Below are 16,436 nucleotides of genomic sequence, written 5' to 3'. Positions count from 1 at the left end.
AATGTTCAGCGGGACGTCTTATTACTGAACGCGTGTAGTGTCGGCCCCAGACCCTGGGAAGGCAGATGAACCAGCACAATCTGAGTTCATAAACTCCCTCAAGTTGCTATAAAAGGAAATTACGATTGACAAAAGATTTCCAACCAAGTCCTTTAAGGGGCATGATAGAGAATTTAAGAATTTGGAGGGTTGAGAGATTGGGATGGAGCAGCTTCCAGAGGAAGACAGCACAGACATTGCTCTAGGGCATGCAGGGGAGTCAAGGGGAAATTGAACCTGGACTCCCACCTATGTCCCTAGGCCCCATCCTGTGGCTGGGGGTCCGAGGGCCAAGCCACCAACAGTCTCCCACCAGGAGATGGAAATAAGCAAGGCCTGTGATGTTTCCACGGATGCTCAACTGATCATGTTCATGTTTTGTGCTAAGTTCGTTTCTAAGCACTGATACACACTAAACCTATTAATATATTGCACGCCATCATTTAATAATCAAGAGCGTGGGAGGGTTGCTATGTCATCTGGAGGCCCAGGGACAGATGTTTGAGGGAAGAGAGGGAAAGGAACTCATCTTAAATACCTCTTTTTGCCTCCCCCGTGCCTGGTTCCAGGGCCATTTTCTTGGCCTGACCAAACATGCCCATGTATAGATAAAGTGAATTAAAAATAAAAAAGACTGGGACTTTGGCACAGCATTTGGTTGCAAAATAGAATTGAACGTAGGGTGACTGTGAGCTGCTTTCACGTTCCTAAGGACCCCAGTGCTGTTTGCTGAGGCAATTTCACTTGACCTCCACCGGACAGCAGCACACAGAGGACATCTCCTGAGGCTGCAGGTGCCCCTGCATGTCGTGCCTAGGAGCCTTCCCGCATTTCAGTGTTCCCAACAGTCCTCTGTGCTGTACTTTGCGGGCAGGTTCTGATGTAAATGCTAAAAGGAGAATTCTTGTTGTTTCTCCCCCCATCCTTTATGTTTAAAGGAAGTGGGGGAGGCTTCGCTGGCAATTAGATCAGGACGGTTCCCAGAAGGTACAGGAATGGACCTGACCGCTGCAGAATGGTCTTCCTCGGAACAGTCAAGATGTGAAAAACAGCGAGATCGACAAGCAATATCAAACCCAAAACGTTTTCTCTTCTTTTAAAAGAATGAGAGACAAGTGCATCTTGGACTTGGTAACATTTATTCAATAGTCTGTGAAATTAGCAAGAATCAGAAGAAGCACATATCAATGCAATACGGCCACAAACATGTCCTGGATATAAATAAAGATGCCCTATGAGAAGCGCTCACTACAGAAGGAACTAGTACTCTCTTATATTGACTACCTCTTAGCAACAAACAACTCCAACGCAAATTCAATTTACTCACAATAGAAAAACCTTGACTTCTAAAAGGAAATATAGATTTGCTGCGGTCGTAATTTGCCTCACGAGGCCCGTTTGCTGCGTGACATCCAGGCCTGGCTTGACGACTGTTGCGAAAATGACAAAAACGAACTCAAAAGAACATTTCCGCAAGGTTCGACGGAACAGCGCGGAAATAAGTTACTTACCCATGCACAGAAGAAGGCAAAGGCTAATTTCATTCGGGTTAGGAATAATAAATGCAACTAGTTTCTTTGTTCACGAAACAAACATTTCAGACTTCGTTTTAGGTTAACGGGGATACTGTTATATGGGTCATACTCTACATGTGTTTCCTAACTACTCAGAAAGCCGGCACTCACACGTCACATGGAAACTTCTCGTCGATTAGACTTAGTCTCTGTAACAGCCACAGAAAGCCAGCCGCGTGTCATGACGGCATCTACCATGGGGAGAGCACACACTAGTCGAAGCATACAGTTTAAAGAGCTGAAGGTACATTAAAACGTAGTCTATGGATTTCACAAATTTTGTTTTTTAAAATATTTTTTCCAAACTAAAAGCTGCAGAAAATTAGTTCTTCGATATTCTACCGAAAACTCTTGAGCAGCTACCATTTCAAATTTCTTAAGCTTTTTATTTTCTTAAAAATATTTAAATGAGGGTAGTATCCCATCTTTTTGAAAAATAATCCCCCCCAAAAAGATTACAAATCTTTTGTTTTAATCAGTGTGACCAGGGGTTTGTCATCGGGGCTGTAGTCCTCATAGGCGATGGGGGTCACGTCGTACATCGCAGGCCGGGATTTCTTGCCAAACCTGAAACCGCAGGGAGAGAGGACCCTGGTTAGATGAACAGTGGGTCTCAAATTCTATGAAAGGCAAGTAGTGAGAATAACAGATTCAGGAATCAGATGGAACAATAAAAATACCCTAAGAAATATATTCTCTTGCAGCACAGAAATTGAAGAGATCCGGATACCAATGCTGAATGAGTATGCACATTACTCATTCAGTGCGGGAGGTAAAAAAAAGGATTTCATGAAACACGGGGCCCAAATGAATGTTGACGCTTCTAGGTTAAATCCTGGCAAAGCAACAGGCGTTTCAGCCCTACAATAGGTCTTAAGAAAATGTATTTATTTGTCTTTTTCTTCTGAGACTCTTAACTATCTGCAGAGGCAAGCTTATTTTACCTCCATTCCGGGAACACAGAATGGCAGGGCAAGTCTTCCTGGGGACTTACTGGAGGGCTATGAAGGCTCAGAGGTCATCTGAGGTCCCAACATGAGGAGAAGAGCAGATAAGGAGATATCTGCCCACAACACCGGGTGCCCACCATCCAACCCCACCCACCTGTTCCTCCCCACACCCCACACACACAGGCCATTGTTTTTTCCTCTGAGCACAAGCCATTGTCCCAAAAGATCTGTGTATATCAAAATCCCTTCAACAGCAGGACTGACGCCCAGAAGCCAAGGGTGTCAAAATCCAATTTCAGGACTTCCTGCCAAACCAGTCTTAAAATGGAGATTATTAAAATAAAGCCAATTCAACTTCTGGGTGGTCTCTTCCCATTGAAAGCCTCACCTTCCCTAAAGTCCCTGGAGTATAATACGATTTAAGTAATCTTCCACATTCACCCACCGTGCCTCCTCCCTCATACAGACAATATTTTTTTTAACTGTTTCAAGTCCAATAGGGTTTTTAAAAGAAACATGTAAAGAACCTTAAATTTTAAAAAAGGTTGGTGGGATGAGCCCCTAAGACTTTAAGGGGCTCACTTATCACGGTTTTCATCCTACCTCTGTTGCCCCTGTTACTACTTTTCCCTTTGCTATCTTGGAAAGCCAATCTTCTCACATAAAGTGAGAAGTTGAAAGGAATGGGAAAGGAGAAAATGTCCATTCTTCATATGATCTTTTGTTTTTAAACAGTTTTTGATCATTTGTTCTGGTTGACTCAAGTTCTATTGGTTTTCAGGGGCACAGTCAGGAACCACGCCAGATGGGCAACACGCAAAGAGTTAACACATCCCGCCACCAAGAAATCCAAGGATATTACCATAAGATTAAAAAGCTTTCAATAAAATCATGTCTAAAATGTGAAGCCTCACTGGTCTGTGCATAAATGCGGGTTGGATTCCAGCCTGTGGTCTGTTTATCTAGATTGAGTGAGGCCTGCATAATCTGACGCTAGGGAAAGGGGTAACATTGTAAAAGCCAACTGGATCTGAACACTTTCTCCCAAGGCTGAAACTTCTGGAAGCCGCTTTAAGGCGCAAATATTTTGACAATCTATTTCTCATAAAACAGCTAGCCACCTTGGTAACAATATACCACTAATAATATTGATTCATGTTAAAAGTCGGGCAATCCCAGGGCAAAGCCCTTTGTATCCTAACATAGTAAGCCAGTGGGACCCTTTCCTGGGGGAACTTTGATGGGAAGGTCAGCGAAGCCCAGATAGCTGATCAATCAATTGGTTCGCCAAGGGGGAAAAAAAATCCAAGCAACTTAATAGTTAGAATATGTGTTTAAAGTATCGTTTTATTTTTTTATATGATTTCATAGTTTGAAGGAGAATCTGTTTCTTCAACATCTAGAAAGTTAAATGCCTCCACATTATGCAATCCACCAACAAGCTAAAGCAAAGGGCTGTAATCTTAAATTGCGATCATGGGGCTGAATATTGACAAGGCAGGTTTGAGGATGGGTGTTTCAGATCCACGGAGCGTAACAAGGCAAGGGCTGAAACCAGTCAGGATCAGCCACAGCTGAAGAACAAGGAACCCTGGTTCCTATCTAGACAAGTAACTGGCTGTGTGCACGGTGCTAATGAGATCAACTCCCAACCAGTATGGGTCATAAAGTATAAGGCTGGTTACAAAGGTAACCTGGTTTAAAGAGGGGTAATACCCCCAGTGCTATCGTGAGTTGGAATCCCTGTGCTATGACTTAATTAGCTCCACATTCCTTAGGTGAAATACAGAGGTCTCCAGCCTAAAGCATCCACCACATAGAAGCTAAAATGGCTTTTAAAAAACAATAAAATGAGGGGCACCTGGATGGTTCCGTTGGTTAAGCATCCGACTCTTGGTTTTGGCTCAAGTCATGATCTCAGGGTCTTGAGATTGAGCCCCATGTCGGGCTCCACACTCAGCGTGGAGTCTGCATGTCCCTCTCCCTCTGCCTCTCCCCTGCATGCTCTCTTTCTCTCTTTCTCTCTCTCTCATGAATAAAATCTTTAAAACACACTAGAATGAAACAAGACTTTCCTTGAATCTCCTACACCTATCACAGTGGCAAGCTCCCATCTAGTAAAAAAAAATGGTTGTGCATTCCTACTTAAATTTATAATCCCCACAGCTTTTTTATATTTCCTTTGTTTCTCAGAATTGGGTGGATGTTAAGAAATAAGCTAACAGCCATAGAATTCCATTTAAACTCTCAGGCACTAGGCCAATGGTAAGAGCTTGCCTGTGCTATGGCAGGAATATTTATGTGACTGTTCCTTTAAATAACACACTGGGGTTTTTTTTCTCCTTATCACAAAGACACATTTTAAATGTAAAAAAAAAAGAAATTGGAAAATACAGAAAAATTATAACGTAGACCAGGGGTTCACAATGTATAGCATGAAAGCCAATTACGGCCTGTTGCCGCTTTTTTTTTTTTTTTAGATTTTATTTATCTATTTGAGAGAGAGCAGAGTGAGAGAGAATATGAGCAGGGAGAGGGACAGAGGGAGAGGAAGCAGACTCCCCACAGAGCAGCCACCCCAATGATGCAACAATTGCAACAATGTGGGGGCTCAATCCCAGGACCTAGGATCATGACCTGAGTCAAAGGCAGATGCTTCGCTGACTGAGCCACCCAGGCACCCCACTGTTGCCTGTTTTAAATAAAGTTTTATTGGAACACAGTTACATCCATTCATAATGAGTGTCTGTGACTTTCATGCTACAAAGGCAGAGCTAATACAAAGACCTGGGGAAGGTATGCTCCATAAAGTCTAAAGTATTTTGCAGGCCTTTGATGAAGACTGTAAAAATCACCCACGAGTCCCTCTCTCCAAAGGATTTAGCATAGTGTCTGGTCATGTCAACAAAACCCAGAAGCAATCATGGGAAGCTGTAGCAACAGCAGCGTTAAGGTCACTGACATCGCAAACATATCTGGTGACCAGCCTCATACACCTTATCTCACTATAAGATACTGCAACCAATTGTAAGGCAGATCTAAGAGAGTGCGTTCTTCTAGTTCATATTCCACTGAAAGTCAAAACCTAAAACACCACCTCAGGGAACGGAGAGTGCATTCTTCTAGTTCATATTCCGCTGAAAGTCAAAACCTAAAACACCACCTCAGGAAATGTAGGTGGATCTGACCTTGAAAACAGCCAAAGTCCTGAGATACTATTTAGGAAAACATGACTGGATCCTTCCACGGCTGTTCTGTTTCTGTTTTCTGTGATCAGGCGCTTAGAGCTCGTGGGGCAGTGAGCAATCCACAGCCGAGATGTGACCTCACTCCAGAGCAATCCACAGCCGAGATGTGACCTCACTCCAGAGCCTGGGATGCTCATTTGCTCCCGCTGGCGAGTCACAAACTCTCTCCAGCCTGAGCATCAGCAAAGCAGCCACAGAACACAGGACCCTTAACAAGAGAGAGAAGGGGGAGGCTCCCTCACACCCTGGCACTAGCCTCAACTAACTGCGTGCTGACGTCAGAATCACCAGACACTTCCTCGGTCACTCGTGAATGTCACAGGTGACCCATTCAGTATTTGTCCTGTGTGGCTGCTGAGCTGCAGTCATTCTGATGCAATGTCACCTCCAGGCCGACAGCAGGGAGACAGGCTGTGAAATGGGCGTTAGCTACAGGTCACTGCTGGAAACTAGGGAGGAGGTAATAGCAGAAGGGTTAATTTTTTTTCAGTGCCTTTCTAGGGTTTCCAGGAAAGGGGAGTGAAAAGGGGCCAACCAGCCAGAGACCCAGCCAGGACCTCTAGAGAGCCATGCTGTAGAAACCACAGGTCGCGGCTGAATAAACGTTTATAAGGGAATGTTCCAGATATCTGGGAAGGTATTGTATTAACTTCAATGGTTTTATCTGCAGTCACTGGTGCATGGAGGAGCTTATTGGTTGGGAATTCTGCAGTAAATATTTTTGATAAAAATCAGCACCAAATAAGAACCAGGTTTGTAAATGCTTTCAAGTTTATTCTTTCCTTCCAAGACTATCCAGTTAAATATCTTCCGAGTGGGCTATATAAGCAGGAAGCTCAGAAGAATCTATCTTAAACTATTCTGGGGCTGAAATAAGATACTCCTCTTGAACACAAAAGGATCTGAGCCAGAGGTCCCTGTGGGTATGAAGGGAACCTGACTCCTCAGGTCTCCCAGTACATCCCAGTATCATGCCACCGATTCTGCTCCTTCCTGGTGAACTTAGCACTCCTGGGAATGGAGGGAGAAGACTCTTGAGCAACACAGAAGCTTGTTTCCCTTTCTTTTTACACCTTCCATCTCTCATCCCGTGACTTCTGGGTACTGCAAACACTCATGAGGGCCACTTATTAGGCTGGTGCCCTGGAATGAAGCCACCTCTCAGGCAGGTCAAGACATCCTACAACAACCCTTAATAGAGATTGTCCTTTCATTAAGGCTTCAAATTTTACTAAGTAAGGTCTGCTATGTGCCAGGACCTACTGAAGACAGAAATAAAACAGCCCTACATGTACTGGCTGGTGGAGGAGTCAAATAAACAAGATGTGCAGGGACTGGTCTCAGGGCTTCCTGGAGACTGTGATGTCAAGCTTGCCCTTAAAGGAAGGAGAGTCACTGATGTGCAGCTGTGTAGGGCCTGACTTTAAAGGGGATCTACCTTCCCCTCTCCTTCATAGTTCTAGAAGTAAGGTGGGTGCAGCTCTCAGAAAGAAGACACGCTTGTCACATCGGGGCATCAGGGCACCTGCTCTGTGCCCTGCACCTGCTCTCCTTCCACTGGTTCCTATCCCTGGAACCCAGGGTCAGGCTGTTGCTTCCCTTAGAGTGGCAAGATCATGGTGAGATCAGGGTCTTGGGTTTGGGGACTTCCTTGTGGAGAAAGCAAACATCCTGAACCTCTTAGCTTCTTTGCCATAAAGACAGAATTTGGATCCGTGTGTGTTTTGATCAAGACCAGTAGCCACGTCTCAGCAGAGGTTATGCAGCTACTAGTTCTCGTGAACCCGTCTTAAGACACCAAGCTCGGTCCACCCTTCACTACAGCACAGACTTTCTGAATCGTATGGTTTAGATTGCTCAAGCAATTAAAAGGAAAGGTAGCTTTCTTTTAACAAACACTGTCATTATTGTTCTTGTAGCAAATGTCCTTCGTAGAAGTCAACAAAATGTTAGATTAGCTGATTCTTTTATTGTTATAAAAGATTTGTAGAAATAGTGGTGTTATCTGTTTATACAATCCTATAATATTTGTGATTTAATTTGATTGCCTTAATTCTCTAAGCGGGGACACTTCAGTGGAGGGAACAGTATTTGTGGAGGCTTGAATGGTCTGTGTAAAATAGAGTCAGGTAATGGGGTAGTTGGGACTCAGGCTCTCTCTGCGGTACCACATTAACTCCTTGTCTCTCCTGGAGTTTTTCCTCCAGAGAAGGACCCCGTTTTATATCATATGAACACTAACAGCAGAATGACAGCTGTTTATCCCTCCTTAAGTAAGCCCCTAAATCAAATGCTATTTCTATTCATGCTATTTGAAGAACATAGCTTAAGACATTCCAAAAAGCAATCATCAAAAAATGTTTCCTACACCATAATTAAGATTCGGCTATTTATAGCATAGATAAACAGAAATTAAATGAATGAGTGTATTCAATGAAAACAGAAGGCTTGCAGCAAATTAAAAGGGGTTGCTTATAAAGCAGCCTAACCGTCTGGCCCCAGTACTCCTTCAACCGATGCTTTCGTCTACGAAATCCTCTTTGCAGGTGTGAAGTCCCGCTCACAACATCACCCAGGTCCCAGGAATGCACAGGTGGAAGCGAGGTCTGCCCTCCCCGCCCTCCCCCCGCAGCCCACCTGGCATGCCGGATGGAGGCGATGGCATTGCTGAACTCGCTGTCGATGCTGCGACAGTTATAGAACTCCTCGTAGGCCGGCCTGGAAGAGCCCTGGTACTCGATGCGGCTGATGCGGCAAATGCCCACAATGAGGATGATCAGCATCAGGATGAAGGCAACGCAGAGGGCTCCGATGATGATGTACAGGGAGTGCCGGGGCATGTTGGTGAGACTCTCTGCCATGTGGCCCGACTTCCACTGGAGATCTGGGGCGAAAGTTAGCAAACAACTGGATGTGAGCTATGACCTTTAGAATAGGTCCTTGCAAAAAAAAAAAAATAGGTCCTTGCTTCAGCAACCTAAAATATAAGGGCTGTCCAAACTGAAAGGAATTATTTTCTATGGATAACCCAGATCAAGGGCTAATTCGTAATATATAAGAGCCTCTTACAAATCATTAAGAAAAGCCAAGAACACACCATAGAAAAATGGGCAAAGGATATGAAAAGGAATCCACCAAAGAAATATAAGTAGAAGAGTGCTTAGTTTCATAATTCTTTAAGAATGGAATTCCTCTAGCAGTTCCCAAATATTTAAAATGTTTCATAACCACAGCTGACATGGGTGCAGACATGAGGACATGTGAATTGATATTCAACCCTTGTGTAAACTTAGTGGAGTATCGTTTGGCCCAGAAATTCCAATTTTTAGAATGTATGCTGGGAAATGATTTCTATAAATGCACAAAGCCCCATATACAAGGATGTTCATCTCAGCATCACAATTTTTGAATGTTAAATGATCAGTTATTATACATTTAGGAAAAGGCTCATTAAAGAAACATGACCCCCAGGTACTCACCACTCAAAGTTAATACTGTTCAAAGTTAATAAAGTTCACATTAGACCAGTTTTTGCTTTATGTTTTTTCAGGTATTTTTTTTTAAAGAAAGAAAATGTTACAGCTAATAGCTAGAGGCCCCACCCCCCCCATACCCTCTCTTCATCCCACAAATAGAATGACAATTCATAAAAGCAAAAAATGGGAAACAACCTAAATATTCAGCTCTCAGTGAGATGGAGACATGTTTCATTCTAACAAAAGAACAAAAGCTATACAGGAGCTAGCTGTATAGGAGAGTCACAAGTGTCTGTCTACACTCTGAAAAGCTCAGGATGGAGCGATGATAATGATGAACATTTGTTGACTTCCTACTATGGTAAACTCTTTGAAAACATCTCATGTAATCATTACATGATCAAAAATGAGGTATTTTCTCTGTCTACTTTGTGGAAAATTGGTATCACTAGCTGGGTGAGTTCAAGTCTAGATCCAAGTCCTTAGCGTCTGTCTCACACAGCAACACACTAACAACCGAGATCACTGGAAGGCAAGATTAGGAGTGATTTTTCTTTCCTTCATTACACTTCTCAGTCTTCTCCAGCTTTTTTCAAAAGAATAATGTATTGCTTTTATAAAAATATTTTAAAACGAGCAATAAGTTATTTGAAAAAAAAAAAATAGCCATGGAAGTATCTTCCAACACAACAATGGAAGAAGTGTGGGCCTTAGGATCACACCAATCTTGCTTTCAATCCCCCATTTACTCAACCTTCCTGAGACTTGGTTTCTTCCTTTACAAGGTGAAAATAGCAACAGGTACCCCATGGCTTGCTGGGAGCATAAGTTAGAAAACATGTAAAGAATAGGAAGAAAGTCTGCTGCCGGGCACACAGTGGATGGTCCTAAAAAGGAGCAGGTGTGGTGGTAGAAGAGGGATAAAGGATAAAGACACTGTCCTCGGTAGCACATGCTGTGAGCTCAGGATTACTGAGCTTTGCCCGGTATGAGCAGGAAAATAAATGGAAGAAGGGGACATAAACTCCTGCATGGAACAGGTCAAGAGTGCCGAATTATGTCCTATTTGTAGACCTGCACCAAGCAGAATGTTCTGGATAATGTGAACAGGAATTGAAAGGAAGTTTTGAAAATCAAAAGGGCTAGATAAGACCAAAGAGAAGTGAAATTCCTGTGGAAAGAGGATGACTTCTCTACTTGACTCACAGCACCACCATCTCCAGACCATCATTTGCAGATGAGGACTCCAGAGGGGGCCTATAAATGGGACTCAGGGGTGGGTGCGGAAGGGCCTGTCTTCCCAGGAAATGCTCAGCCCCTTCCCACTGCGCCATACGCTGGAGAGTGTTTGCGATCTCCAGGTACGCATACCCTCCTCTTAGCTACATCTTCCGTGAGTGACCACAGAATCCGAGAACCAGCTATGCTTTACCTTGAAAAGTCACAATCTGAAGAAGAGCACAGGTAAATCCTCAAATGGGGCCAAGTGTGCAGATCCCTTTCCTAGAGGCCTAATGGAAAAAGAACCCATGCCCCGAGCCTGGTGGCTCCTGAGAGTTTGAGAAGAATGAGACGAATGAAGCATGGTCTTTGCATCCAGATCTCCTGACTCTGTTTTTGTTTTTTGGTTTGTTTTTTTTTTATCAAGACCCCTGAAGTCTGGCTTGGCCATCTGAGGCCGCCTGCCTGAGCTCACGAAGCCCACGCAGCGGTGGGGCTGACGACGAGTGCACTCCCGGCCCCATCCGAACCAGCTCACGTACAGGCAGACGGGCCGACATAAATCCCTGCAAGTGAACGGTCGCCACGCACGGGAGAAGGTGTTTTTGTGAAGCTAGAACCAAGCCTCGATCACAGATCACAGCCACTTCATTTGGCAATACCTGGTGCACACTGAGAGAGACGCTCATTTTTCTGGCTGAAAGAGGAGCATGACTCACTTGATTTCCAAGTATTTCAACATTCTCTGAAAAATTCAGTTGTGGGCTGGAGTCCAATGCTCAGAGTATGCTCTAACACCCATCTAGCGTCAACACAAGGAAAGCCAGCGCTGCTTCTAAGCCAGCTGCTAGAGGGCTCCGATCGCAATGGCAGGGCCACACGAGTTCCTGATGAGCCCTCGTAGTGGATGCGTAAACCTCGTATAAATAGCTTTACACACCATATCAATTGTGTGTCTGCAGCAGGTGCACAACCCCACGGCCACTGCCGTGGAAAGATAAGGGCACTGGGCTCCACGCTGAGCATGGTGTCCCAGACCTGAGCTGCCCACACTGCTTACATTTCTGACCATCTGTTCTACTTCCCCAAAATGCATTCCAGGCTGCTGGAACTTTGGGGAAAACTTTCTCGAAATTCCTCCCAACAGCTCTGCTTCCCTCCTCCCCTACTCCTGGCTCTTTCATTTTTTTTTTTTTCGACCTCACTGTCAGCCAACATTTTTCTGATAGAAGTGAGTGTGGCTGCTTGACACACTCATCAGGTGGGAAACGAGCTGGATCTGAATAGATCCAAGCCATGGCCTGGAAGCGGCAAGTGCAGCTATCTGCACCAGGTGGCTGCCGCCGCCACCTCCACTGTACGTAAGTCCTAAGACCCCTCGTGAGCTATAGCGCTTTGCTGCACCCCAGGAGTTCCACTGCATGAATCATTTACTATGCCAGCTCCAGCACAGCTCAGGGAGGAACTGTGCAACTGTGCACCGGAATGTGCTGGATGGAATGATCCCATTGGCTCCAGCAGGTGCGTGACCGGGAATGCATGCACACAAGCTGTTCTGGGGAAAATGTCTCGCTTATGGGTCTGCCAGACGAGTTGTATTTAGGTCTCATGAAATTTGTTTCGGGTTTTGTATTTTCCAAATTGCTTTCGCATTTACATTCCAAATGGTCCTAAACAAAGCAGGGTGATAGAGGCCATCCGTGGCCAGGCTGAGAATAAAACCAGACCCGCCAACAACCTCCACCCCACCGAAAAGAGATGTCACTAGATGTACGAATTTCATTCTAAAGCACACTGCCCACATCTGGTTTTTAATTCACCCGCATGAATGTCGCCAGACTACTTAAATGTGTTCACCTACGCTATTTAAAAAGAGAGTGTGCGGTGTAGACATCAGACAGCCAGATAATTTTTTAGCCCATCTGTTGCTAGACGAATTGAGAGGAGGGGTTTCAGATTACCTTATGTTTTCTAGAGCTAAAAGTTATCTGGACAAGTGAGGCAGACAATGAGATTGGAAAATACTAACAACTCTCATCAACCTTCAGAAGAGAAAGGCATAGGAAAGGAATGGAAAGAAGGGCTTACCTCCTTTGTAGGATCCATTCACTGAGCAGCCATTAATTTGGCACCACTGTGTACCAGGCATGGTACTGGGTGCTGGGATAAAGCGCGAGGGAAAGGAGACAGTTGGCTCCTGGAGCCCTCTGTCTTCCAAGAGATAGAAGGACCCCAAAAATGGTCACAAAGTAGCTGCAGACAGTGCGCCAAACCAACGAGGGACCATCTTTGCGGTGCTACAGGAAGGGACTGGGGAAGCTCCATATAATGGGGAATCAGGAGAGCTCCGGTGGTGAGGGTCTGCAGAAAGCCGGGCTCTACAGGTAAGTGGGTATGAACCAGGGACAGGGCGGAACAGAGGGAACACAACCCCAGACCATGGCAATGACCTGGGAGGAGGTGGGGAACAGGACAAGATGCTGGAGGGGGATCAGAGGGGCTGCTGGTGGAGCAAACCAGAGGCTGGCTGGGTGAGGAGGGGCAGTATCTCGCAGGCCCCACAGGGCCAAGTGTACCCTTCAGTCTTTGGTCTTTAATACATGCTTGGCACCGATACGGATGGACACGGTGGTGGGAAGGAGGAGGAGTCTGAGCATTCGGATTTGCACTTTGAAAAGACGCCTCTGCCAGTTGCAACCCCTGGGAGAGGGACCTGAGGATGTTATGCTAAGTGAAACAGGTCTGATAGGGAAGGACAAATATTGCCCGAGCTCACTTGTGTGTGGAATCTAAAGAAAAAAAAGAAAGCCGCACTCAGAGTAACAACGAGTAGAACGGTGGTTGCCACAGGCTGGGGCATGAGGCACAAGGGGAGATTTAAAAAACAGAAAGAAAGAAACAAAGAAAGCAGAATGGTGTTTGCCAGCAGCTGAGGGAAGGGGTCACGGGGAGTTATCATTTAATGGGGCCAGAGCTCCGGTTTTTCAAGATGAAAAGAGTTACGGAGATGGATGTGGTGAGGGTTGCCCACAATATGAACGCACTTAGTACCACTGAACTGTGCACTTAAAATGATTAAGATAGTTAATTTCATGTTATGTGTATTTGCCACAATAGAAAGAATTAGAAAAAAATTCTTTTTTTTTTTTTTTATGATAGTCACAGAGAGAGAGAGAGAGGCAGAGACACAGGCGGAGGGAGAAGCAGGCTCCATGCACCGGGAGCCTGATGTGGGATTCGATCCCGGGTCTCCAGGATCGCGCCCTGGGCCAAAGGCAGGCGCCAAACCGCTGCACCACCCAGGGATCCCCTAGAAAAAAATTCTTAAAAGGACTTTTAGAAAGCTAAAAGAAAAGGAAAGATGTTCTGGCTGCATATAAAGAAAGGGTTTGAGGGGCTAGACTGGAAGCCATGTGGTGTCACAACAGTGAGGGCGAGCTGCATAAGCCAACATGGATAAACATTCCATATATTATTAAGCAGAAAAGCAAAATGCTCAACAGTATGTATAGAATAGTCCCATTTGGTTTTTTTGTTTTGTTTTGTTGTTCTTGTAAATATTTTTATTTTTTATTCTTTAATTTAAATTCAATTTGCCAACATATGGTATAACACCCAGTGCTCATCTATCTCATCAAGTGCCCTCCTTAGTGCCTGTCACCCAGTTACCCTATCCCCTCACCCACCTCCCCTTCTGCAACCTTTTGTTTGTTCCCAGAGCTAGGAGTCTCTCACGGTTTGGAAGAGTCTCATTTGTATGAGAGAAAATGAGGACTTATGGTATTGACTGAATAGGTCTGGAAATATATACAATAAATGCTAATAATCTATTTACCTTTGGGGAATGAAGCAGAAGGAGGAAGATTAATTAAATTTATTTTTTTTTTATTTTTATTTTTTTTTAATTATTTATTTTTGATAGTCATACAGAGAGAGAGAGAGAGAGGCAGAGACACAGGCAGAGGGAGAAGCAGGCTCCATGCACCGGGAGCCCGACGTGGGATTCGATCCCGGGTCTCCAGGATCGCGCCCTGGGCCAAAGGCAGGCGCCAAACCGCTGCGCCACCCAGGGATCCCAATTAAATTTATTTTTAAAGTATCCTAGTTTATATAAAAATGAGAACCAAAGAACCCAACCAATCTGTATGATAAGGATTGTCCATATAACATAAGCATTTGATGGGTTTCTTCAACCATTACGAAATTCCATGCATTTTGGGGAGAGGAATCCTGAGATGTCCATGTGAAAACTCCCTCGGGGCCCCTTCCCTGGGTTCCTAGAGCAGCTTGCACAAAACCTACAGCAGCCCCACCGTATATCATGACCCACCCTTGGATTATGAGCTCTTAAAGGCAGGGGCTGCTTCATTAAACTTTATATCCTGAGCATAGTGTTCATTGTCTGATAGTAAGAGGCCCTTGATTATTGGTTGAATTATAAATCCAGGATGGCCTCTTCACCTATTTGTCAACTGCAAAATATCATTAATTTCATAGTTTAACCATAGATCCAACTGTTCAAATGTCCTTAACTGTCCAACTGTTCTTGGTCAGCAAGATTGACTATAACTCTAACTGTAGAAACCTCACAACTCCCATGCAGATGATACAAAACAACACTACATAAACATTTATAGGAATTGTAAATTTACAGTCATTAGACCTTGACTCTAGGAAGGCAAAATTTTTATTAAGATACAAAAAAAACCCCAACCCCCCCCCCAAAAACACCTGTTATCAGTCCTGAGTTGGTAAGAATAGATGGCAGATAATTAAAATTTCACCAGGTTGTTTTGTTAATTTCCAAGACATAGGGTTTGCATTTGTTTCAGAGTAATTGTAAAACACTTTGGCTATTGAAATGATCCTTTTAGATAGTTCCAGATCCATTTTCTTGGTGGCTTTGGTAAATCTTTATGGTCTGCTAAATGTTTGCTCCTTATTACTGATTGGGGGACAGATAATAACTCTAAAGGGACAAAAAACATTCACTCCTGGGTTAATCAATGCTCAGAAAAAGAGACCGCTGTACTAGTGAGCGCTCCAGATGTAGGGCAGGGTACGGGCAAAGGCCCTGAAGGAATCAGGAATCAACTTGACCTGTCCAAGGAAGAGAAAACAGGACAATGTTTGGGCTGAAGCAGAGTAATCGAGAGAGGGAGGCAGGCAATGTGGCCTCTGGAGGCAGAGGTCGGGCTGATGGGAGGCTCCTTTACCACTTTTGACAACTCAGGGTCCTCTGTGCTATGTAGCTATGTGGGCTACAGTTCTCCCTCCCTCTTCTCTGTGTACATCTGAGCCTTCTGTTGGGATCTACCCACCCGACCTTGTATCACCCAGGCACTCTCTTCTCCTGGTCCTTAGATCCATCCCATTTGATTCAGCATCTAGAGAACGCTGGCCACCAGTTCCAGCTACGAGTCATAGCAAACCTCAAATGCACATTCTCCACTCTTACACTCAGATCAAGGGTGGGAGCATCTAACACTGGAACCTCGCAGAGCCTGACCTGTGATGACATTGATTTTAGTGCCTTTGGCCCAACAGAGAAGGACAAATGAGATAATCAGAGGCAAAGTGCTATTTTGGGCAAACAGAGAACATGAGTGTGGACCAAGATAGGCCCTCTCGCACCCGGACACTGTGCGGCCCGTGCCCTGGGTATGCATCATCTAAAAAGACAGCTGCCAAAGGCTGGGCCCCCCAAGGAGTATCTCATGGTATATGAGCCACAGTAAATTAGCATTTATTTAGTGCCTACTGCATAGTAGAAGTCTGCACATATTTGCCTCCTTTAATCCTCACAGTATGTTCCCATCACCATCTTATAAGTGAGAATGACAAGGCCCCAGGAGGTACCTTTGTTTGTCCGGGTCACAGAGCTAGAATATGATGGAGCTGGAATTCAAAGTCAACTTTCACCCTATT

General features: G+C 44.6%; 1 protein-coding gene across 1 annotated transcript in view; it reads right to left on the bottom strand.

The window, feature by feature from the left end:
- Positions 1 to 1,161: 1,161 nt before the first annotated feature.
- Positions 1,162 to 16,436, bottom strand: part of DNER (delta/notch like EGF repeat containing) — a 314,162-nt gene continuing 298,887 nt past the window's right edge. Inside the window, exons 12-13 of the mRNA XM_041768293.1 lie at positions 8,449 to 8,695; positions 1,162 to 2,180 (exon numbers count right to left, since the gene is read on the bottom strand). Of these exons, the coding sequence (XP_041624227.1) occupies positions 2,069 to 2,180; positions 8,449 to 8,695 (359 nt within the window). The 3' untranslated portion in view covers positions 1,162 to 2,068. The remainder of the gene's footprint in view (positions 2,181 to 8,448; positions 8,696 to 16,436) is intronic.

Source organism: Vulpes lagopus, chromosome 8, assembly GCF_018345385.1.
Source record: "Vulpes lagopus strain Blue_001 chromosome 8, ASM1834538v1, whole genome shotgun sequence".
NCBI lineage: Eukaryota > Metazoa > Chordata > Mammalia > Carnivora > Canidae > Vulpes > Vulpes lagopus.
This window is presented reverse-complemented; position numbering and strand designations above follow the sequence as displayed.